The following is a 19,398-nucleotide window of genomic DNA, read 5'->3' on the forward strand; positions in this document are numbered from 1 at the left end:
GCAGGGGGGTTGGACTCGATAACCTCTGAGGTCCCTTCTTACCTTCGACATTCTATGATAACTGAGGTTTTGCTTTTGAAATAAATTATTTCAGTTTGCTCCTATAATGCATTCAGTGTTTCTTAWCAGAGGAAATGCATGATGAAGAAAGGCTAGGGAAGACAGGCTACAGCAATCTACTAGTTAATATGATGCTTGTGAGATTAAATAATCAGACATTTGTTCCCAACTACTTTTTAAAATTATCCCTGCAAGCCAGCAATCTTCCTATAAACCTCAGAGCAGAAATAGATCGTCAGCATAGATTTGATGCTGAAGTGGATAACTGTGCTGCAGATGAGCTTGGTAGGAATGCTTCATGCACAGAGCAGAGTGCAATGTGCAGGGGTGGTGCAGTGCTCAGCTGCACACATGAAGGCTTGCCGTGGAGTGTGAAACTGGCATCTCTGACACGGCAGATGGAGCACGGGGGTTGAGAAATATGAAAGGGCAGGTAGGATAGGCAGTAGTCAGCAATGCTTTCCAGGTATTTAAATTTTTTAATGTATTTGTAAACACATGAGTGATGCAAATTAAGGGAAACCATTCAGGGTTTAATTAATTTGATATTTAAGGTCTCAGTCCTGCCAGTAACTACATTTGTGCCTGAAGGCGCATCTTCATGAATTATTTTGAAGGACTGGAATCTGAAACACTAATGGGAAATAAAAGCAAGAGAGCTTTTGGAAGCACAGAATATTTTATGACATACTGCAAGCAACTKAGGTCCTCGTATAGACAGTACAGCACCAGGGAATCAATAGAGATTTGTCCTTGACTGATTAAATAATTCTGTGGCAACCCCACAGATATTTGTTCCATTATTATCTGGAGATTTGAAAGAGTTTTTGCAGGATGAACTTTTGTTCTCTCTTGTAATTTATAATATTCAGCTTTTCTATTGTCAGGAAACTGGATAAATGTATAAGAGACTGGATTTTACTAGTTTACTGTGTTTTACTTTGATTTTCTAYCCAATAATGTTTCAGATAACCATCCAATCATACATTTGTTTCCATAAAAAAAACCATACTAAAATAGTGTTTTATCTGTTTTGTCCAGAAAATCGTTAGAATATATTTATAAAAAAATACAATGCMATAAAATAAAGCTATTCACTATCTCTACCAGAAGTAGTCCCCTAACCTGTACCTTTCTCTTGAGAAAAAGGTTAAATATGATTTGGGGAAAATTATCTTGAGGATTGAGGTGCAGAAGACCTGTATTTTTATATTCAAGTGGTTTATGAGAGAGGATGGGAAAAGATTGCTACCATGATATGCTTAGGCTGCAGAGAGGTTCAGGCTGCTGGGATGCCTTATGCTCTATCAAGCTTGGCTTCAAAATCTGAGGTAGTGTTGTGGTGATAGCCTCATTAGATAAGCCAAAGTTAATTTATCAGAAAATAGCACTGGCTAAAAGATGGCACTGCTTCTTGCTCATACCTCTTGCAGTGCTTACTGCATTATTTGATAATGCTAGGTCATGTTAAGAAAAAGACATGTACAAAGTACATAAAGTTACAAACAAAGAATATTTTCCAGAGTTATCTCCACACACGGTTAAGGAATGGAAACAAAAAACTTTTCCTTTAGTTGCTTCTTTTCTGTTCAGTCAAGTATGACAAAACATCATTTGAACTTACTTAAAAGTATGGTCATTCATAAGCAGTAAAAGGTGGTATTTTATGTAAGGACACACTTCCTTCAGTATCTGTCAGTGGTCACTCATTGAATGGGCTCCTTGGACCTTTGCTTCAAACCTTTACAGTCTGTCCTGCCAATATACTGAATGTTATTGTTCCATGACTGTAGCCAAAATGTGGAAATAAAATGTGGACTTCTTCAGTGCTTTAAATATAAAATCTTTAGATTAGAGCCTCCCAGTACTCCAAGCATAGCAGTAGTGTTTGGTACTGAATTAATCCATGACAGAATGCTTATTTGTAATATATTAAGTATTTTATTTGTTAAAAAATTACAAATGATAGTTTTTAAATTTAAATACAATGATTTATTTTCTCAAAAAAGGTAGAGGATTTGATGGAAGATGCCTTCTATGAATTCAAAATTGCTGCTGCAAATCTGGTTGGCATAGGTCAACCTTCAGATCCCAGTGAACATTTTAAGTGTAAAGCCTGGACTATGCCAGAACCTGGTAAGTCTACTGATTTCTCATGAGTCTCAATTTAATATAAACTCTTTGTAGCACAGTCAGCGTAGTGTTCCAGTCAAGCTCTGATGTATGTCTTTTGGTTCCCACATAAGAAAGATAAACTCTAGTCTACCTAATGTGAGTATATAATTTTTGCCTAAATGTAAGGTATCTAGGGAATTGTTTCTCCTCAGTATTGCTTGGGTTCTGCAGATAACCTGTGAAGGTGTCTTTGTCAGCCTCTCTATTTGTAATACCCTCACACATATTGACTGACACTTTTGCTGGAGCTATTTGTAATATCTGGTACTGATTTGCCTAAAACTGAGGGTGTCACAGAACAGTCAGTAAGGAAAACACTAGTATGATACATTCCTACCTCCTTTTCCCCCCAAAGCTCTGAAAATATTGCCTTGTTCTTTGTGTTGTTAACTCAAAATCTCTTTATAATCTACCGCTATGTATGCAATTAAATATCCTTCAATACCTATTTTGGTCATCAGGAGTTGTCTGACACCTACACACATCTGTGTCATGCATGAATATTCACATGTTTAGGAACCTTAGAGTTCAGAAGTTTTTCCAGGATTCCTGAATCTTTCTTGCTGCAATTTAAGCCTGTTTACTTTGTGTTTTTCTTTTTTTTCTTTCTGTTCACCATGAACATGGAAAAAAGGTTGGTCCTTTCTTCTTTGCAACAACCTTTCTACATAGYTTGAGTGCTGAATCAAACTCCCAGCTTTCCCCTTGAGTTAACAAAATCCAATTCCTGCAGCCCTTCTGCATGCAACATGAATTCCAGGTCTCTAAATAAGACATATTCTTTCTTTACTTTGAACTTTTTATTTTACTTTCCTTTGAATTCACATGTTAGAATATGAATTTTTCATATTCTTCTTGAATGACAGCACATAAACTTGACACATTTTTCCAAGAGTTATCAATGCTGATCAGAGAAGTGATCTACAGGTCCACACAGGTCTTCAAGTAATGCCTCCTTATAAACCCATTTCAATTTACCTTCTTTAAAAAGATCACTAAGACTCAAAAGTTCAAAGTCTGCTTCTTTTTAATGCCCAGATTCTTTTTGGCAAAACTGCTCCTTTTGCATTGGTCAGTTGGTTGTTCTCCACACTTTCACACCAATTCTTCTCTCAGTTTTTAGATCTTACATTTTGGATTTAATGACATGTCAAAACTGTCATAAAAAAGCAAAAAGCTTAATTTCCTGMATTTAATCTTCTTGGTGCTAATTATATTTTCTTATCATTTTGAAATATTTAATATAAATATGTCATCAGTGGAACAATTATTCTTCTAAAATAATCAAATTTGTCTGTGATTTATACTCTCTACAGTGTTTTCACAATATCAGTGGAATTGCTTTTTGTGTAAACTGGTGAACATTATCTTTCATTTTAAATGAAAGAAATAAAATAAAAGGCACTTTCAGGAAATGGAGTGAAATTTCCATTTTCATAGTGAACAAGGTGACCCTTTTACTCCTTCGCTGATTACATTGTTCTCTTTACGGAGCTCTCTGAAGAGGGAGGACTGCATTCTTCCTGCTTAAAAAAAAGTCAAGCCCCAAACTCAAAGCACCACAAACAAACAAACAAACAAATAAACAAACAAAATACACCTGAACTTGCTATATTGAATATAGCAAGTGAATATATTTTCCAGGACTTTCTTAGAATAAGTTTTAGAAAATGACTAAGCAATAATGAAAAGAAATAAATGAGGCTTAAGATTGAAAGAAGGAGGCTGATCTTTTTTTTGACTTATTAATGATAATGAAGACAAATGTAATGTGACTGCATATACTCCCAGTGCCAACGAAATATTCATCCACATTTTGATATGAAAGGGAGGTTTTCTTAGAAAAACTAAAATGCCTGGCAAGATTTCCAAATTGAGTGATAGATTCTTTGCCCAGAACCCATTACTATTTCATCCCTCTTCAGAACTTCGGTCTTGGCTATAAATGTGAGTTTCTKTGAGTTAACAATGATAGCTAATGAATTATTTTACATGACTTAAAAAAAAATGAAGCATCCCTGGTCTTGGTATTCCTAGAATAGAACATACTTCATTACAGATTTTCTTCTTACAATATATATTTCTAGCAGATGCATCCATCAGAGGAAATTTAATTATCTGTGAATATATAGATATTTGGGTTGGGATTATTAAAGAGCCCTGAGAGAAGGCTTAGGCTTCTTGAAAACTTGTTTTTTTTCCATGAAAAAGTCTAGTATATATCCTCAAAGGAACTGCAACAGGTACCCATACCCATATGTTTGTTTTCTGAAATATAATTATCCATTATGGAGAAATATTTCTCTGCTTTGCATCTTTTTTTTTTTTTTTTTTTTTTTTATTTACGGAATCCCAGCCCTACTAGTATTTCCAGTGCATTCAACTTCAGTTAACACTCTATAGACTGTAATAGCGACCCAGCTTTTTAAACCTGTCTACTTTTAAATTGATGAGAAAAGGATGTAGGGAAAAGTAATATCTGGAATTAGACCAAGCTCTCATCACTGAAAAAAAATCCCTAAGTCTCAGGTACTGCCATTTTTTTTAATACAAATTTAAAGCACAAGAAGCAAGCTTCCAGCTACATTACTTGCCTGAATAGCAGTATTCTGTCATGGATGTTGTCACCATGGTAGAAAATTGGTACAATTATGCCTTTTATGTGCTGATACAAGGGAATAACATCTCTTGTACGAGGAGAGACTGAATGAGTTGGGTCCGTTTTCCCTGGAGAAGAGAAGGTTGAGAGGGGATCTGATTAACATGTACAATAATAATATTCACCTATAGTGTGAATGTAGGGAGGAAGGGGCCAARCTCTTCTCWGTGGTGACCAGTGACAGGACAAGGGGCAATGGGTGTAAGTTGAAACACAGAAGTTTCGTCTCCAGGTGAGGAAGAACCTCTTTCCTGTGAGGGTGACAGAGCCCTGGAACAGGCTGCCCAGGGAGGTTGTGGAGTCTCCTTCTCTGGAGATCTTCAAAACCTGCCTGGATGCCRYCCTGTGCCCCGTGCTCTGGGTGGCCCTGTTTGATCAGTGGGGTTGGACTAGATGACCTCTGGAAGTCCCTTCCAATCTTAACCATTTTCCACATGCATATTTTCCTTATAATGAACTTGCTGAAATCTGGCTAACTATGTAGGCTTTGGAATACTAATATTACTTCTGCAGAAAACAAGTATTGTTGCACACAGCCACAGTGAGATGATGACCTAAATACTACTTATGTCATGTTTATTGTGAAGAAGGAGATACTGGAAAACAAAGATAGCTCCTCAAAGAGACARATATTACCCTCTACAAGGCCAGTTTGCAGAACTTTATTATATTGCAGTAAACTCTCAATACTTGAAATATTTTAGGTCCTGCCTATGATCTCACAATTTGTGAAGTTAGAAATACGTCACTGGTTCTTCTGTGGAAAGCTCCAGTGTATGAAGGCCAAAGCCCCATTACTGGGTATTTTGTGGACTATAAAGAAGTAGATACAGAAGACTGGATCACAGCTAATGAAAAAACAACTTCACATCGCTATCTTAAGGTAACATTTTTAGTACAATTAGTGTTAATTCAAAATTAATTTCTAAGAACATTGGTTTGAATACAACAAAGATATATTTGAACATGGACTTCTGCTAACATGTTTGTATGACCAAAGAATACAGGTTTAGAATTTTCTTTTAAAGTGACTTTTCTCTTTTATCTTTTTCAAGGTCACTGATTTACACAAAGGTCATACTTATGTTTTCAAAGTTCGTGCAGTGAATGAGGCTGGCATAGGCAAGTCATCTGAGGTGTCTGAACCAGTGCTTGTTGAGACAAGACCAGGTAACGAAATAACTATTTACTTTCCCCAGTTCTTTTAGAATACTAAAGTACATAAAAGTGGATTTAATCAGTCTGAGTCAGTATTATAGCCCCAGAAATGCATTTCCAAAGTCCATTTTTTTTAAGGAAAAAATGTGGATACAGAAATACTATCAAGTGTTTGTGTTTTATTTACTGAAGGGAATGTCTTAATAATCAATTGCTTGAGTTGTTCTTCTCATAAACAAAGATACTTCTTACTGCAGATGAAAATAAGCACAAGTTGACAAATGTATTAAAGAATGAAAACAAAAATAACTTAAATATGTTTATCTTCTCATTTGCAGTTTCATTCTATAGTTTTGTTCCTCAATGAGCACTCGTTGTTTGTAGTCTTCCTTTCTTGTTCGTATGTGACATACACACATGCTCRAACATATGCAAGTAAGATCAATATCTGTTAATGAAGAAGAATAGAGTTAGCATAGGCTTTATTCATTTGTGAATTACTGCTCTGAAGAAAAACAGAGCTTTGACATGATTTGATTCCTGTTTTACAGGAACAAAGGAAATATTTTCAGGTGTGGATGATGAGGGTAATATTTATCTGGCTTTTGACTGCAAAGAGGCTACTGATGCATCTCATTTTGTATGGGGTAAATCCTATGAAGAGATTGATGATCACGATAAGTTTAAGATTGAAACTGAAGGAAATCAGTAAGTAATACAAGTCTATGTCAAAATGTTAAAAGTTTGTCCTGATAAAATCTCAATAAAATAGAGGGAAAAATACTCATTATATATTCATTTATTGATGATTTCAGTTCTAAGCTGTACTTCAAAAATCCTGATAAATCAGACTTGGGAACTTATTCTATCTCAGTAAGTGACACAGACGGGATTTCATCGAGCTTTGTTATGGATGAAGAAGGTAAGGTCCTAAATGTCTCAAATCCTTCTTTTAACACCTGAATTGCATTAAGCTTTGTACAAGAAAAGCACTTAATTCTCACATTTTCTCCTATGCATGAAGGAAAAACAGCATCTCCACCAAAACAACATATTTAATAGGATTAGCTATTTTTCTGATTATCAAAATAATTAATGTTGGAATAGTTTAAGGCAATCTTTTGTTTAAATTAAGTAAAAAATATGCCAATTATTACTGTTTATTTAAGCTAGGAGTTCAATAGTGCTTGCAAAGATCTGTTTCACTTTCAGTAGAAACGAGTTATATGTCTCAGGATGTTAGCTTTTCACCATTTTGAGAACCTTTGTCTAATATGTCACTTGGACTTTCTAGCCTTTCACATATGTCTTAAAAAATTAAAATAATTGTCTCTCTGTTAGTAGTAAACTGACCATCAAACATCTGCGCCTATTCAAGAAAATGTATATAATATAAAAATACAGAGACAGTGTAGAGACAGACTTTGAAGCTCTAGATATAGAAGCATCTCATTGAAACAGGATTGATGAGAAAAAGGAGGTTGCTTAAAGAATATACAAATATATTGCCTTAACTAATCCATTTATATAAATTTAGATTTGTTTTGCTTTATTTCATAAAAGCTATTAGTTTCATTTGACTTGTTTCAATTTGATTTTGATTTACTGCATAGAGAGACTGAGGGAAAAGCAAGGCTGCAAGAATTTCCTTTCTTTTTGCAAAAATGACTCTGGTACTTGCAATTCCTGATCCATGGGGATTGATGGTGATGATTCATGCCCAGTTCCTGATCTACACCCACTTCAGCCTAGTTAGTTTTACTTATGCTAACAACAGCCAGAAATAGTAATAGGGACAAACACCTAGGAAGTTGCCCATTTTAGAAAGCTGGGAAATGGCAGGGGAGTACATTAAGCATTTACTCATTGGGTGACCTCATGGAGTTTAATATTGACTCTAGGAACTGCTACAGACAATTGGCTTATTTCACAGCCCTTTTTACAAGAAAATATTACATACAATTTAACATTGCTTTCTGGTATGGAAAACAGCGAAAAAGGGAGCAGAGCCTTTCACAATTCAGGCTAAGGTGCTCTTTTTAGTATTCCCTCTCACTTGCACAAGGGAATCAAAAGGGCTTTAACTACCAAATTAAATTTGTCATTTAACAACTGAAGTTTTATCTTCATCTTATCTTAAAAACCTCTACACCTTAAAGCAACCCCTGACTGTTTCCAGAAGCAAGTAAGGCAAGTCTTATATTGTGCAGTTTTTAAATTGTGCCATAAAGGCTGCTGATGGTTCTTTGGATCCTTGTAATTCCTTGTAATAAAAGATAGAAAGGACCAGATCCACCACTAGCACAGCCAATGGGAGTTTAGCTCCAAAATAAGCATGACAATTTCTCCAGCTACATTCTGACTCATTTAAGGAGAGGAGATGAGTCTGAGTTTGAGTCTGATCAGTATGTAGGAATTTTATCACAGGGTGAATTGCATCAATTTTTTCAGGAAAAGTAGGTGGCAAGAAGAGTGCTATATGGACTTAGTCATTGGTATTTGCTTCTTCCCTGGAAGCTAAACATGTAATGCTTTTAATTTATGAATTAGTACTTTTGGAATGAACAGAGAAACATTTAGTCATGAGAACTTCTCTTTGGCTTAGTGCTCAGGTATCTCTTTGAAACCTGTCTTGTCACCTTTAGTTCAACCATACAAACTTTTTCTGTACAAGGGCATTGATGGTGTTTCCCATTCCACAGTTAGGTCATGTCTTTCCTATCCACATCTGCCAATCAGAATCATAGTTGTATTGCTAGGGACACCTCCACAAATGTCAAATTTGAATCTTGGTACTGAAAACTACTGTTTCCTAGACCACTTTGCCAAATGTATTTTCTTTTCCTAAATACAATAAATGATGTCATAAATTCTTGGTAATTTCTTCTTACATTATCTGTGAATTTGGAATTGGACATTAGGCCCTTCTGAATCTTGATTAACAATAAATATGACAAATAGGATTAGTACAAAAACCTAAAAGTGTGATTTTTAGGCTCTCACACAGCCATCATTAAGTTTTAGTGCATTAAATAAAACTTTTTGTGCTTTTTTTATACTAACCTGCACTCAATCTTGTTAGCTATCACAGTAAAACAAGTGTTTCAAATATTGTGTCAAAAAGGAGATCAGCAGATAAAAAAGCCTCGGAGACTATGTAGAAGCCATTTTCTTCCATCTTTAAATCCCACAGAAAGTTTAAAATATGTGTCATCATTTGTTTAGATTCTTTTGCATAAGAGTTTTGCATGAGATATAGTAAAATTCACTAAATCCATGTAACAGAATTTTAAGTCTTAAATCTTTTTCTTGAGACACAATTTTCTAARGAGGGTTAGATATTTTGCATGCAAGACATAAGGGTATTAATTATTTGCTGATTCTGATATGTATCTGCTTTGACACTTGTATTCTGACTGTGTTTTTCAGAATAAATTAAAACATGAGTATTATTCTTACTTTCAGAATTGGAACGTTTGATGGAACTAAGCCATGAAATAAGGAATCCAAGTAAGTTGAAGAAGTATTCAGTAGTTTTMGAAGGGAATATAATCACACACTAATGACTGGAGTTCCCAAAAGGTTCTTCCTGAGACAATGGAAGCTTCATTTTTTTTTTTCATGGCACGACTTGCTTCCTTAACTTTCTATTCATTTAAATGATTATTAGTTTGTACTGAATAAKCATTACCTAAAAGTCTTTTTCAGTTTAATATTGCTTTGGCAATAGACTATAGGTAGCTATTAGCTAATTCCTTAGACATTGTGCAAATTATAAGCTGTAAATTGTGCTCTCCTTTTGAGAAATTAATTTTAAAAAATCAGCCAAAGACTGCATTAGACCGTTTTTCTTCATATAAATTATATTATGTGATTCAGCATTTCCTAAATAATGGGGAAATACTAATATATTATTATAATAACCCTTTTTCTTAGAGGGCTTCATGCATTATTGACTTTTGATTGATTTTCTCTCTGCAGCAATACCTCTGAAATCAGAATTAGCTTATGAGGTCCTTGAGAAAGGAGAAGTTCGTTTTTGGATTCAGGCTGAAAGCTTATCACCAGATTCTACCTACAGATTCGTTATTAATGATAAGGAAGTTAATAACGGTGATGTAAGTACATGTTGGGGGCCATATATATCTGATTTTCTTTAAAAACTCATTATGCGTTAATTGTTAATCTATTTTTATAATAGATTAAAGCCACATTATTAATATTGGTCTGACAATACCTGAAGAGAATGATAGTTTTTAATCTGAACATTTTTCACACTACAGAATTACTGTCCCAGAGAGATTATTGATACCAAATAAAAGAGCAAGGTTTATCTTTCATAAGGCTGTATTCATTCTGAGTACCTAGGTGGCCGATAGCCACAGAAAAAGAGAAGTTAGATCAAATAGGGCAGAGAAGAAGGCAAGGTCATCCTCCTGAAGGGTAAGAGTATGTTTTGTCCATGGGGCATTAAAATACAGGGCTGTAAATATGTGAGGAATCCACCTACACTGCAGCTGTTTGAAAGGCCCATTTATTCCCGAGGTTGCAAAGCCAGCTTTTAGCCAAAGCAGCTTATCAGCATTTTAACACTGTAGAAAAGCAAAATGAATTTGCCATAATTACATATTGCCAGGTGGAAGAGGAAGTGTTTATGAATAATATACTCCTCTGTATTTCCTACTGCAAGAAGAAATAAAATATAGCACTGGAAACATGAATATTAGTGACTAGGACATATTGAAATGACAATATTCTGCTTTGGCAGTGTTAGTGGAACATAATAAGCTATTTTTAGTATGCATATGTTTTGAAAGTGTTGACATCAGAGAGTCTTGAAGTGCAGCTGCATTATTTCACCTCTTTAATTAGTAACCCACAGATGACATTTACATTTTGAGATTGATGATATTTTTTTGTGAAATATCATTAAAAAAAGGTCTTTAAAAATGCCTGATATTTATGGTCCCCATAAAATCATTGAACTTCATCTTACTGCATAATGGCAATAGTTAGAAGCCTAATTACACTCTAAAACCTAGACTACAGTTACTGAACATGTTCAATAGTCCGTTATGCTTGGTAAAAAACTGTTCTGATTCTTGATTGACTGAAGTGATAATTTTTTCCATCTAGGTCCTAGCAGGGAATAGTTCCTTTAAGATTTTTAAAAATATCCAAGAATAAAATCATTTGAGTCCTGTTTATTATTAGCTGTCATTTTAATTATTTTTTTTTCCTAAACACAAAATAAGTCAGTTTCTATTCAATTTCCTGACAAGTTAAATCTTTTCTCATCCTATTATCATACATCTTTGAACTACATGTGGAAAAAAGTATATACAGATCACGTAACCATTTTTCCCCTGCAGTTTTGTATAAAAGATACACCTAAGTCTGGTCTTTTATAATAACTTCAATCAATCGCTATCCTAAACAATCTATAACTGATTTATTAATTCCATTCTTTTTCTTTCTCTTTCGTTCTTCTGTTACCTAAGGAGAATTTGAACTAAGCTTGTTTGATTATGCATTTTTTTGCCTATTTTGTGTATATATTTTGCCTATTTTCAGTGGTGTTTTCTCCTATATAATTCTAAGTCTTCCTTATTCAAGTATTCTGTAAGATTATACTATATTCATAATATTCATATATTTTTCATGATTTTTTCTTCTTTTATTTAGAAGTGCTTTACAATATCATGTCATAATTTATGCTAGCCTTATTTATATATCTGAAAGTACCAGATAGTAATGAATGGTAAACTTGCTGAGTACACCAAAACTGTTATTAGATAGGTATCTCAGGTATCTCAGGTATCTCAGTGAATATGACATATTTCCTTACTCTTGTGACTCGTCAGATGGCTGCTTTGGAGAGAGCCTCCAGGCAACCTTCTAGCCCTTACATGTTTTTCACTCTGCCCTGCTTCTGTGCCCAAGCTACTCTGCCAGGTCTGCTGTCCCTACAAGAGTGGATCTGTTCTTGAAGGTCACCAGGAGGGTTTTTCTCAAAGATGGAGTAGAAGTATCAGAAGTAATATTATTCCTAATAATTTTAGGTCAACACTTAAAGATTGTTCTAGTAATTCAGTTCCAGGTAGTTAAATAAACTGTATTTTTATTAACTTTTTTTTCTTTTTTTTTTTCCTGGTCATTTTTCTTAAATGATGTGTCTTTGTCTATTTTTTCTGGTTTTGGACACCTCCTTCCTCAGGTATTCTGTTTAAAAGGCATCATACCTCCTTTTGTCAGTACAGTTTTTAGCATTTTCCTGCATAAATTCCTCCTAGAGAACTACATTTACTTTTCTGTTTAGTCATAAACAAAGCAACTATTGAGAAGTATTCTCATCAGTTACTTAATAATATTATTAAATATTATAACTGATGAGAATATAACTGGTGAAAATATCATAATGATGAGATATTATAGTATTCTCATCAATTCTTATATTCTCATCAGTTACCCCCAAAATCTATTCACCAAGTAACTTCTATAAGTTATTTTTGTTTTGCTTTGCAAATTGTTAGTTGAAATTCAAACAACATCACTTTTGGTAGGACACACAGCCTTATGGATGCTATTCACTGAAGGATGATATTACATAGAAAAGTTGCTTATATCTAAAGCATATCTGTAAATGCAAAATAGGTATTTTGCAAATATTGTCCAATATTTACTTATAATCTTCTGTTTCCTTGAACTTTTCTGACAATATTTTATCTTTCTAGAATATTTAATGAAAGCAAACACAAAAAGGACACACAAACTGCGAAAAGCATATATAAATTTGACTTCAAGTCAATATTTGTCCTTTTGAGTATTTTTCCAAACCCTCAGTGGTTAACAAGATGTTTCAATGGTATTCTAACTCTGTTTTGTTGGACTCAATCTATCTTTTAGTTCACAGAAACTTTGTTGGTTTTACACAGGGGAGTCAGAAGTGCCTGTTCTCCCTTATGTGTTTTCTGAAGAGAATAMCTTGTTTAAGATGAGAGTATCATTATACTCTTCTTAAACAAAATTTTAATTAGAAAATCAGACCCAGTATCTAACTGCCACATATGTGTATCTCAGAGATATTTAGTGACTGTTTGAATTTGCTATAATGGATTTATTTGCAAGGTACATGTTTGGAGATCCACATTTGTGCATACAGATGTAGACTTACAGCTCTCTCTGGACTTTCCTTAGGGACAGTGTTTTTGACAGGCTGATCTCCATTTTGGACTGGAAGCTGCAATGTAGCTGGTGGCCAGACATGTAGGCTCTTCCTTGGACATATAGTTCTTTAAACCCAAACCAGCTATATTATGATGACTTAAACAGTCAAATGTAGCAGCATACAAAGGTTCCTATCACCACAGATCTTGTTGAGCAACAGTAAATACAAGAACAGCCCTCTCCCCATAGCCTACAATTCATAGGGCATGAGAGAGATGCAGTTATAATACATGATTAATTTGGTAAGAAATTATAAATATTTTACACCGTAATAAAGTTATTATTCATTTATTTCAGAGGCATAAAATAAGTTGTGATCGTTCCACTGGCATAATAGAAATGGTGATGGAAAAATTTACAATTGACAATGAAGGCACCTACACAGTACAGATTCAAGATGGAAAGGCCAAGAACCAGTCTTCATTAGTTCTTATTGGAGATGGTAAGTTTAGTGAAACATTGAAACTTTGGCTCAGATGAAGAAATGTTCTTCAATTATTCTTTGAATAATTTTGTGATTAACTCATGTCTCATTCACATCTTCTGAAATTTAGCATTCAAGACAGTATTGGCTGAGTCTGATCTCCAGAGAAAAGAATTTCTCAGGAAGCAAGGTAAGACATAGTATATTGGTGACTCTAGGCCCAATGTGCATTTAATGACGCATCCCTGCTAACTGCTAAATGCTTCCATCTTCCATTGACTTCATTAGAAGCTGAATACATTACATSTGTTGAGGAGATGCTGAATCCTTGCTGGAGGTGGATGCTATTTTCCAATATTGTGATATAACACATGCAGTTTGTGTCAGAAATTTCACTAAGTAGAGAAATATAGATAACCTCCTTGCAAGAAGTTATCATTGCTAAATATTCATAGGTGTTCCAACTCTAGGCTCTGATCCAGCAGAAAAATTCAGTGCATGTTTAGTTTTAGGCACATAAGTTGATTCACCCATTTAGTTGACTAAAATAGAGTCAGATTGAAACAAAAAAAAAAGATTTAAAAATATTCTGTCGCTTCTTTGAACAATAGAGCTTGAGCTCTAATTTGTAATTATTGCTTAGCAAATAGACAAGTTTTAGGATGAAAGTAGTAATTATTACAATGCACTTACACTTACCTAGGCTATTTGGAGTATCTGCACAAGCTGTRTAATACTGTTATTTTCTGTTGGATTTCTTAAAAGTTTTATGAAAGAAATAATACTATTCAGTTTATAAAATCTTCTCCTAGAGTATTGGAATTATTGGCCCTGATCCTGCAGACATTAGAATATACTCATATATTTACACATAAGTAATCACAAAAATGGCACAATTATTATGTATATCAGTAAATTTATTTAAGAGCATGAATATTTTCATGATTGGAACCTCAGTGAGGAACAGGAATACTTTGTGTTTCGTTTGTAATAATATGCTTTTAAACTTCATATAATTTGGACAAATAGTGTCTGCCATGGGATTTCTCTTTGAACATTTAACTGAGTGAGTGTTTGGATATATCTATTCATTCTAGAGTCCTCTCTACATTAAATGCATCATTTGCAGATTTGTTTTTAACTGCGTGCTGCTTCCTTACTATGTTCAGCTGGCAATCAAGTATGATTAGATTTAGTAAACTAATTTGTCTCTCTCACTAAGCTGTTTTACATTTTGGAGTGCTACAAGGTTTACCATGCAAGTAGAGGGGAGCCTCAGGTTTCTAGTCGTACTGTAGATACCTGGCTCGGTAAGATGAACACAGACCATCCTTTGAACATCCCGTGAATATCATTTTAGTGCATGTTCAGGGAAGTTTAGTGCAAGTTCAGGGAAGCTCTGTCATCATTCTGATGTAGAGATCTTTTAGAATATATTTGCTGTCCTTTTATTCTTTCTATCACTGGATCTCTCTGATCCCTTTTTCTTCATTCTGCAACATATACCTTAAGTCTGTTCTATTCCTTAGGTCCTCATTTCTCGGAGTTTTTGCATTGGAAAGTTACAGAAGAATGTGAAGTTTTACTTAATTGTCAGGTAAATAAATATGGTTGAAGAAACTTTTTAGAAGGTTTTATAGTTGACATAGGAAAATGTCAAAGAAAACTTTTTGCCATTTTTAAAATGAAACTTTCTGATGTCTTATTTTTAAACAGTAGCAGTCTTCAATAAAAATATAAACAAAATGTACAGGATTGTAGCCCTAATGGAGAATAGGACTAGACTTAAAAATTATAGAAATAACTTTTTTGAAATATGTTAACTAATCAAGATTTTTATTAATAACAATTGTGAGCCATAAAAAATATTCTGACTAAACATTCAGACTTAAATTCTTCCTTGGTCAAAAAGTAGCAGCATGATTCAATTTGAACTCTTTTCTTACCCTTTTCTGATTTGCTGGTACCTCTACCAAAGCATCTATTATATAATCAGTTGTAATCAAGCCTACATCAAAATTTCCAGAATGGGACAAARTGAGATTTCTCCTGGATGTGGCCAGTGACTTTTGCACCTTAACTAATGATAGTGTACATAGACTTCATAGTAACTTCTGCAGTTAGTGTCTTGATATGTTATTCTAAACTGATTTTTTTTCATTTTTGTTKCTCTTTTCTAGAATGACTAATTAGAGGTCTGAATAATTAATTTAATTCAGCAAGCATCAAACTTTTTTCATTACCTTTTTTTCTTCTGCAGTATGGGCTCTTTTGTATTAATTTTACCCATTTCTTTTGAAAAAGTTTTTGGGTTTTAATTAGTCCAACTTGAATCATTCATTATGAGTAATTTACATGCACATTTGTTCCTTTTTTTTTTCTCTTCTATATTTTTCCTGCTCAGTAATTAGAGAGCCTTTAACCTCTGCTGATTCCCACCAGAGCTGACCTGGGAGGTGAAGCTGCCATTCTGTGTGCCCTTTCTTAGGGCTCAGCACTCATTAGTTGATGTGCTACCTTGGCTCACTCGGAGCTGCACAGCAGGAGGGCTTTATAATCCCAACATGCGTTTGCCACAGGCATGAACCATGCTTATCCTTTCACTCACAGAGGGAATTAAATGGTTCTGAAACAGTTACAATAGAGTTAATTCTATACAAATTAGTCTGAAAGTATTCACCTTTTCATTAACTTTAGAGCCCGAAACAGCGCAAAAGCCTGAGCATCTGATTATGTGCTTTTCATCAGTGTATTTTTTGTTCATAAGGTCAGAACTGCAATCCAGGAAGTTGGTTGTCTGCAAACCCATCATTTTAACTATACCATTGACCTTACATATTTGTTACTTTTAGTGTATAACTGTCCATTAGATCCACATGGTGCTGTTTAAATGATATTTTTACATAGAAAAAGATTGGACAATAAAGCCTGGGTTTGTCCTGCTAATTTCAGGTATCTGACTAAAGCAGTGTGGCTGCTCTGAACTATTCCCATAGTATTAAAATTATCCAAGGAACAATCTCTGGCTCCCCAGGCCAACTCATTCAGGGTGGTTGACATGCACCCTACACAGAGGTAGCTCCCTGGACAGAAGAAGACAGGGCATGAACAGGYTAACTGCATTTGGGCAAGGTCTCTTCTAGTTTCTAACTAATGGCCCTGTGTAAAAATCATTTTCATGTGTTTTATGTTTTCAGAGAGCTTGGGATAACATGAAGGAAGTACTGGGACCTGTCAGAGAGATGCTTTATAGCATGCCAGGACTTTCTTGTATGATTAAACATGGGGGAGTTTGGGAACCACGCCACCTGGAAGCTTGAGTAGGGCAGAGGACTAACTGTATGATCTAAATCCATAAGAATAATTTCATTTTTGGTRTATGGCTATCAGAAAAGATGACTTTTTATAATAAATGTCAACATGAAATAATTTTGGCAGTGCAAACTGCATTTGTCACAAACTCAGTCTATTCTTGTTAGTTTGAATCCTAGCAGGCCTTGACTGAAAGCTATTGGAAAGCATTATAGGCTTGTTCCTTCAGGCTTTGTTCAAACAAAATTGCCATTCAGTCATATGGTTGCACAAATCAACTATGAAGCACTTTCTTGTTACTGGCAAACGTGAAATGCTGCTTGCTTTACTCCTGCAAGATGTTGCTTTGGGGGAGATTTTGATCTTACATGTTGTAAGCGATCCATAATGATGACATCATTGGCTATTAAGTGGCAATATATGTGAATAATGCTAACAGGATTTAAAGAGATGTCTGGGAATCAATACAGGRGACGGAAGGATCCTCCTATTTATCTGGTCATCTCTATAGAAAACTTTCACAGAGCTGTTCATCTACAGAGTAAAATGTTTCTCATATAAAAGAGTTAGAAAGTGGTGCATATATTTTCCAACAYGCAAGACACTTGACAACTACAAAAGGGCTGTATGATCTTCTGGGCTTCCCTGTAACGAATTTTTTGAGTCCTTTTTTTAAGGGGATTTTAACTGACTGCCTGGGGACTCAGAAATGTCCTGTCAGCCCTGCTCTTCTACCAAAGTCATGCTGACTTGGAATTTGGGCTAAGTGGAGAAATAAATGACATTTCTGTGATTTTTGGAAGAGTATGGGAATAATGATCTGAAATAAACCATAATGTTTCTTAAAGGGGAAGGAAATAAAATACATTGACAAGTTTTCTAAAGAGAGATGGGCTTTAAGCTTTTTTGAAGTCATGCTTTGAGGCCATTTKTCCAGCAATACTTTTAGTGTCACCGATGCAACAATTGTATTTCAAAATTAAAGTACTACTGGACGTATAGGAGTAGTCTATTTTTTTCTTTGTAGATGAGCTTCTGCTACCACAGCAAAATTGTGRCTTTCAAGCACCTTCTCTGAATTTGTCCTACTATCTTAAGTCCTTTTGTATCARGAGAGACTGCAATTTGCAGAATTCTTCAAGTCTTTGTACTTCCTGTAAGGCACATTTATAGCGGRRAAAAAAAAAAAAAGAAAAAAGTCAACCTCACAATTTRGAAGTCTCAAATGCTTTCAGAATAGTAATTTCAGGGAGCTTTTATACAGTTTTATCCTGAAAAACATTACTTGGATAATCAGGATTATCTGCAAATTAGCTATAGACTTTCCAAGATACAGTCTAGATTCTGTTTTACAACTCTCTGGAGACATATGGCAAATGCAAAACAATAAATGAAAGTTCAGCAGCTTCAAGCCTACTCCAATTTAAAGGATTTTTGGTGCAGATATCTCTAGACAAACTGCAACCTGCAAGGGTGCAAAATACTTTAAAGGAATAGATCAAGGAGAATTCGTTTTAGGATTCAGGAGTAYTCTGAAGCTGCAGACTTCTCATCAGTTCTATGCTACAAATGAATACTGTAGCACTAGCATTTTGTTTAGTAGAACTTGGTTGTACKTGTTTTTTCCTTAGCTTTATTTGACATATATTAAAAGAAAAAAAAAAAAAAAAAGGCTTCTAGCCTTCTTATTTTAGAAGGGTGACTGCTTACAGTGGGATATCTTTTGTGTGCATATAGCCGTGCTTACATGCCTATTCTGTTGTACAGGTGGCAAACACAAAGAAGGAGACTGTTTTCAAATGGTATAAAGACGGTTCTGGGATTGAGGCTGATGAGGTGCCTGATCTGCAGAAGGGAGAATGCCACTTCACTATTCCCAGGGTACGGTATCATCTACTGATTAGAAATAACAGCTTCTGCTTGACGTGCTTTTGCTTTGTAAGGCAGAGCACTAAACCAGCTATTATGATTTCTGTGAAACATTTTAAGAAAAGGCACATTTGCTACCCTTCACTTAGCTGGTGAGTAACTAATGCTGGTAAGAGTGTTATTTTTGCCGTCAGCTCAGCCACCTCATGCTTAAGCTACTTCAAAATCCTTAGATGACCTCTCTCCAGTTCTGTGTCTTATTGCTCCTTAATTTTTCAGTTTGTTCAAACACCTCTGACAGTATCTCAAATTTATTGCCTAAAGTTAATAGATTTGAGGCATATTATTGTTTCTTAAGATTTCTCTTGATGCAAACAGAATAACCTAACTTCTGTCTGAAACTATATATTTCTTAGCGTTCTCTTTGTTAAGTCCCCCAAACTCCCCTGGAGTCTTCTTGCTTTCAACATAATCTCTATTCATTTTTTTTTGTCTTCATATTCTTCCAATCTCC

The 19,398-nt window shown here is 34.7% G+C and overlaps 1 protein-coding gene across 1 annotated transcript in view; it reads left to right on the top strand.

Moving 5' to 3' along the window:
* Positions 1-19,398, top strand: part of MYOM2 (myomesin 2) — a 70,440-nt gene that overhangs the window by 39,946 nt on the left and 11,096 nt on the right. The window contains exons 19-29 of the mRNA XM_026033887.1: positions 2,070-2,196; positions 5,599-5,777; positions 5,950-6,064; positions 6,604-6,760; positions 6,868-6,974; positions 9,518-9,562; positions 10,034-10,170; positions 13,577-13,721; positions 13,834-13,893; positions 15,233-15,300; positions 18,783-18,896. Of these exons, the coding sequence (XP_025889672.1) occupies positions 2,070-2,196; positions 5,599-5,777; positions 5,950-6,064; positions 6,604-6,760; positions 6,868-6,974; positions 9,518-9,562; positions 10,034-10,170; positions 13,577-13,721; positions 13,834-13,893; positions 15,233-15,300; positions 18,783-18,896 (1,254 nt within the window). The remainder of the gene's footprint in view (positions 1-2,069; positions 2,197-5,598; positions 5,778-5,949; positions 6,065-6,603; positions 6,761-6,867; positions 6,975-9,517; positions 9,563-10,033; positions 10,171-13,576; positions 13,722-13,833; positions 13,894-15,232; positions 15,301-18,782; positions 18,897-19,398) is intronic.

The sequence above is a fragment of the Nothoprocta perdicaria genome, unplaced genomic scaffold (genome assembly GCF_003342845.1).
Source record: "Nothoprocta perdicaria isolate Ctin4 unplaced genomic scaffold, notPer1 scaffold_136, whole genome shotgun sequence".
In the NCBI taxonomy this organism is placed as follows: domain Eukaryota; kingdom Metazoa; phylum Chordata; class Aves; order Tinamiformes; family Tinamidae; genus Nothoprocta; species Nothoprocta perdicaria.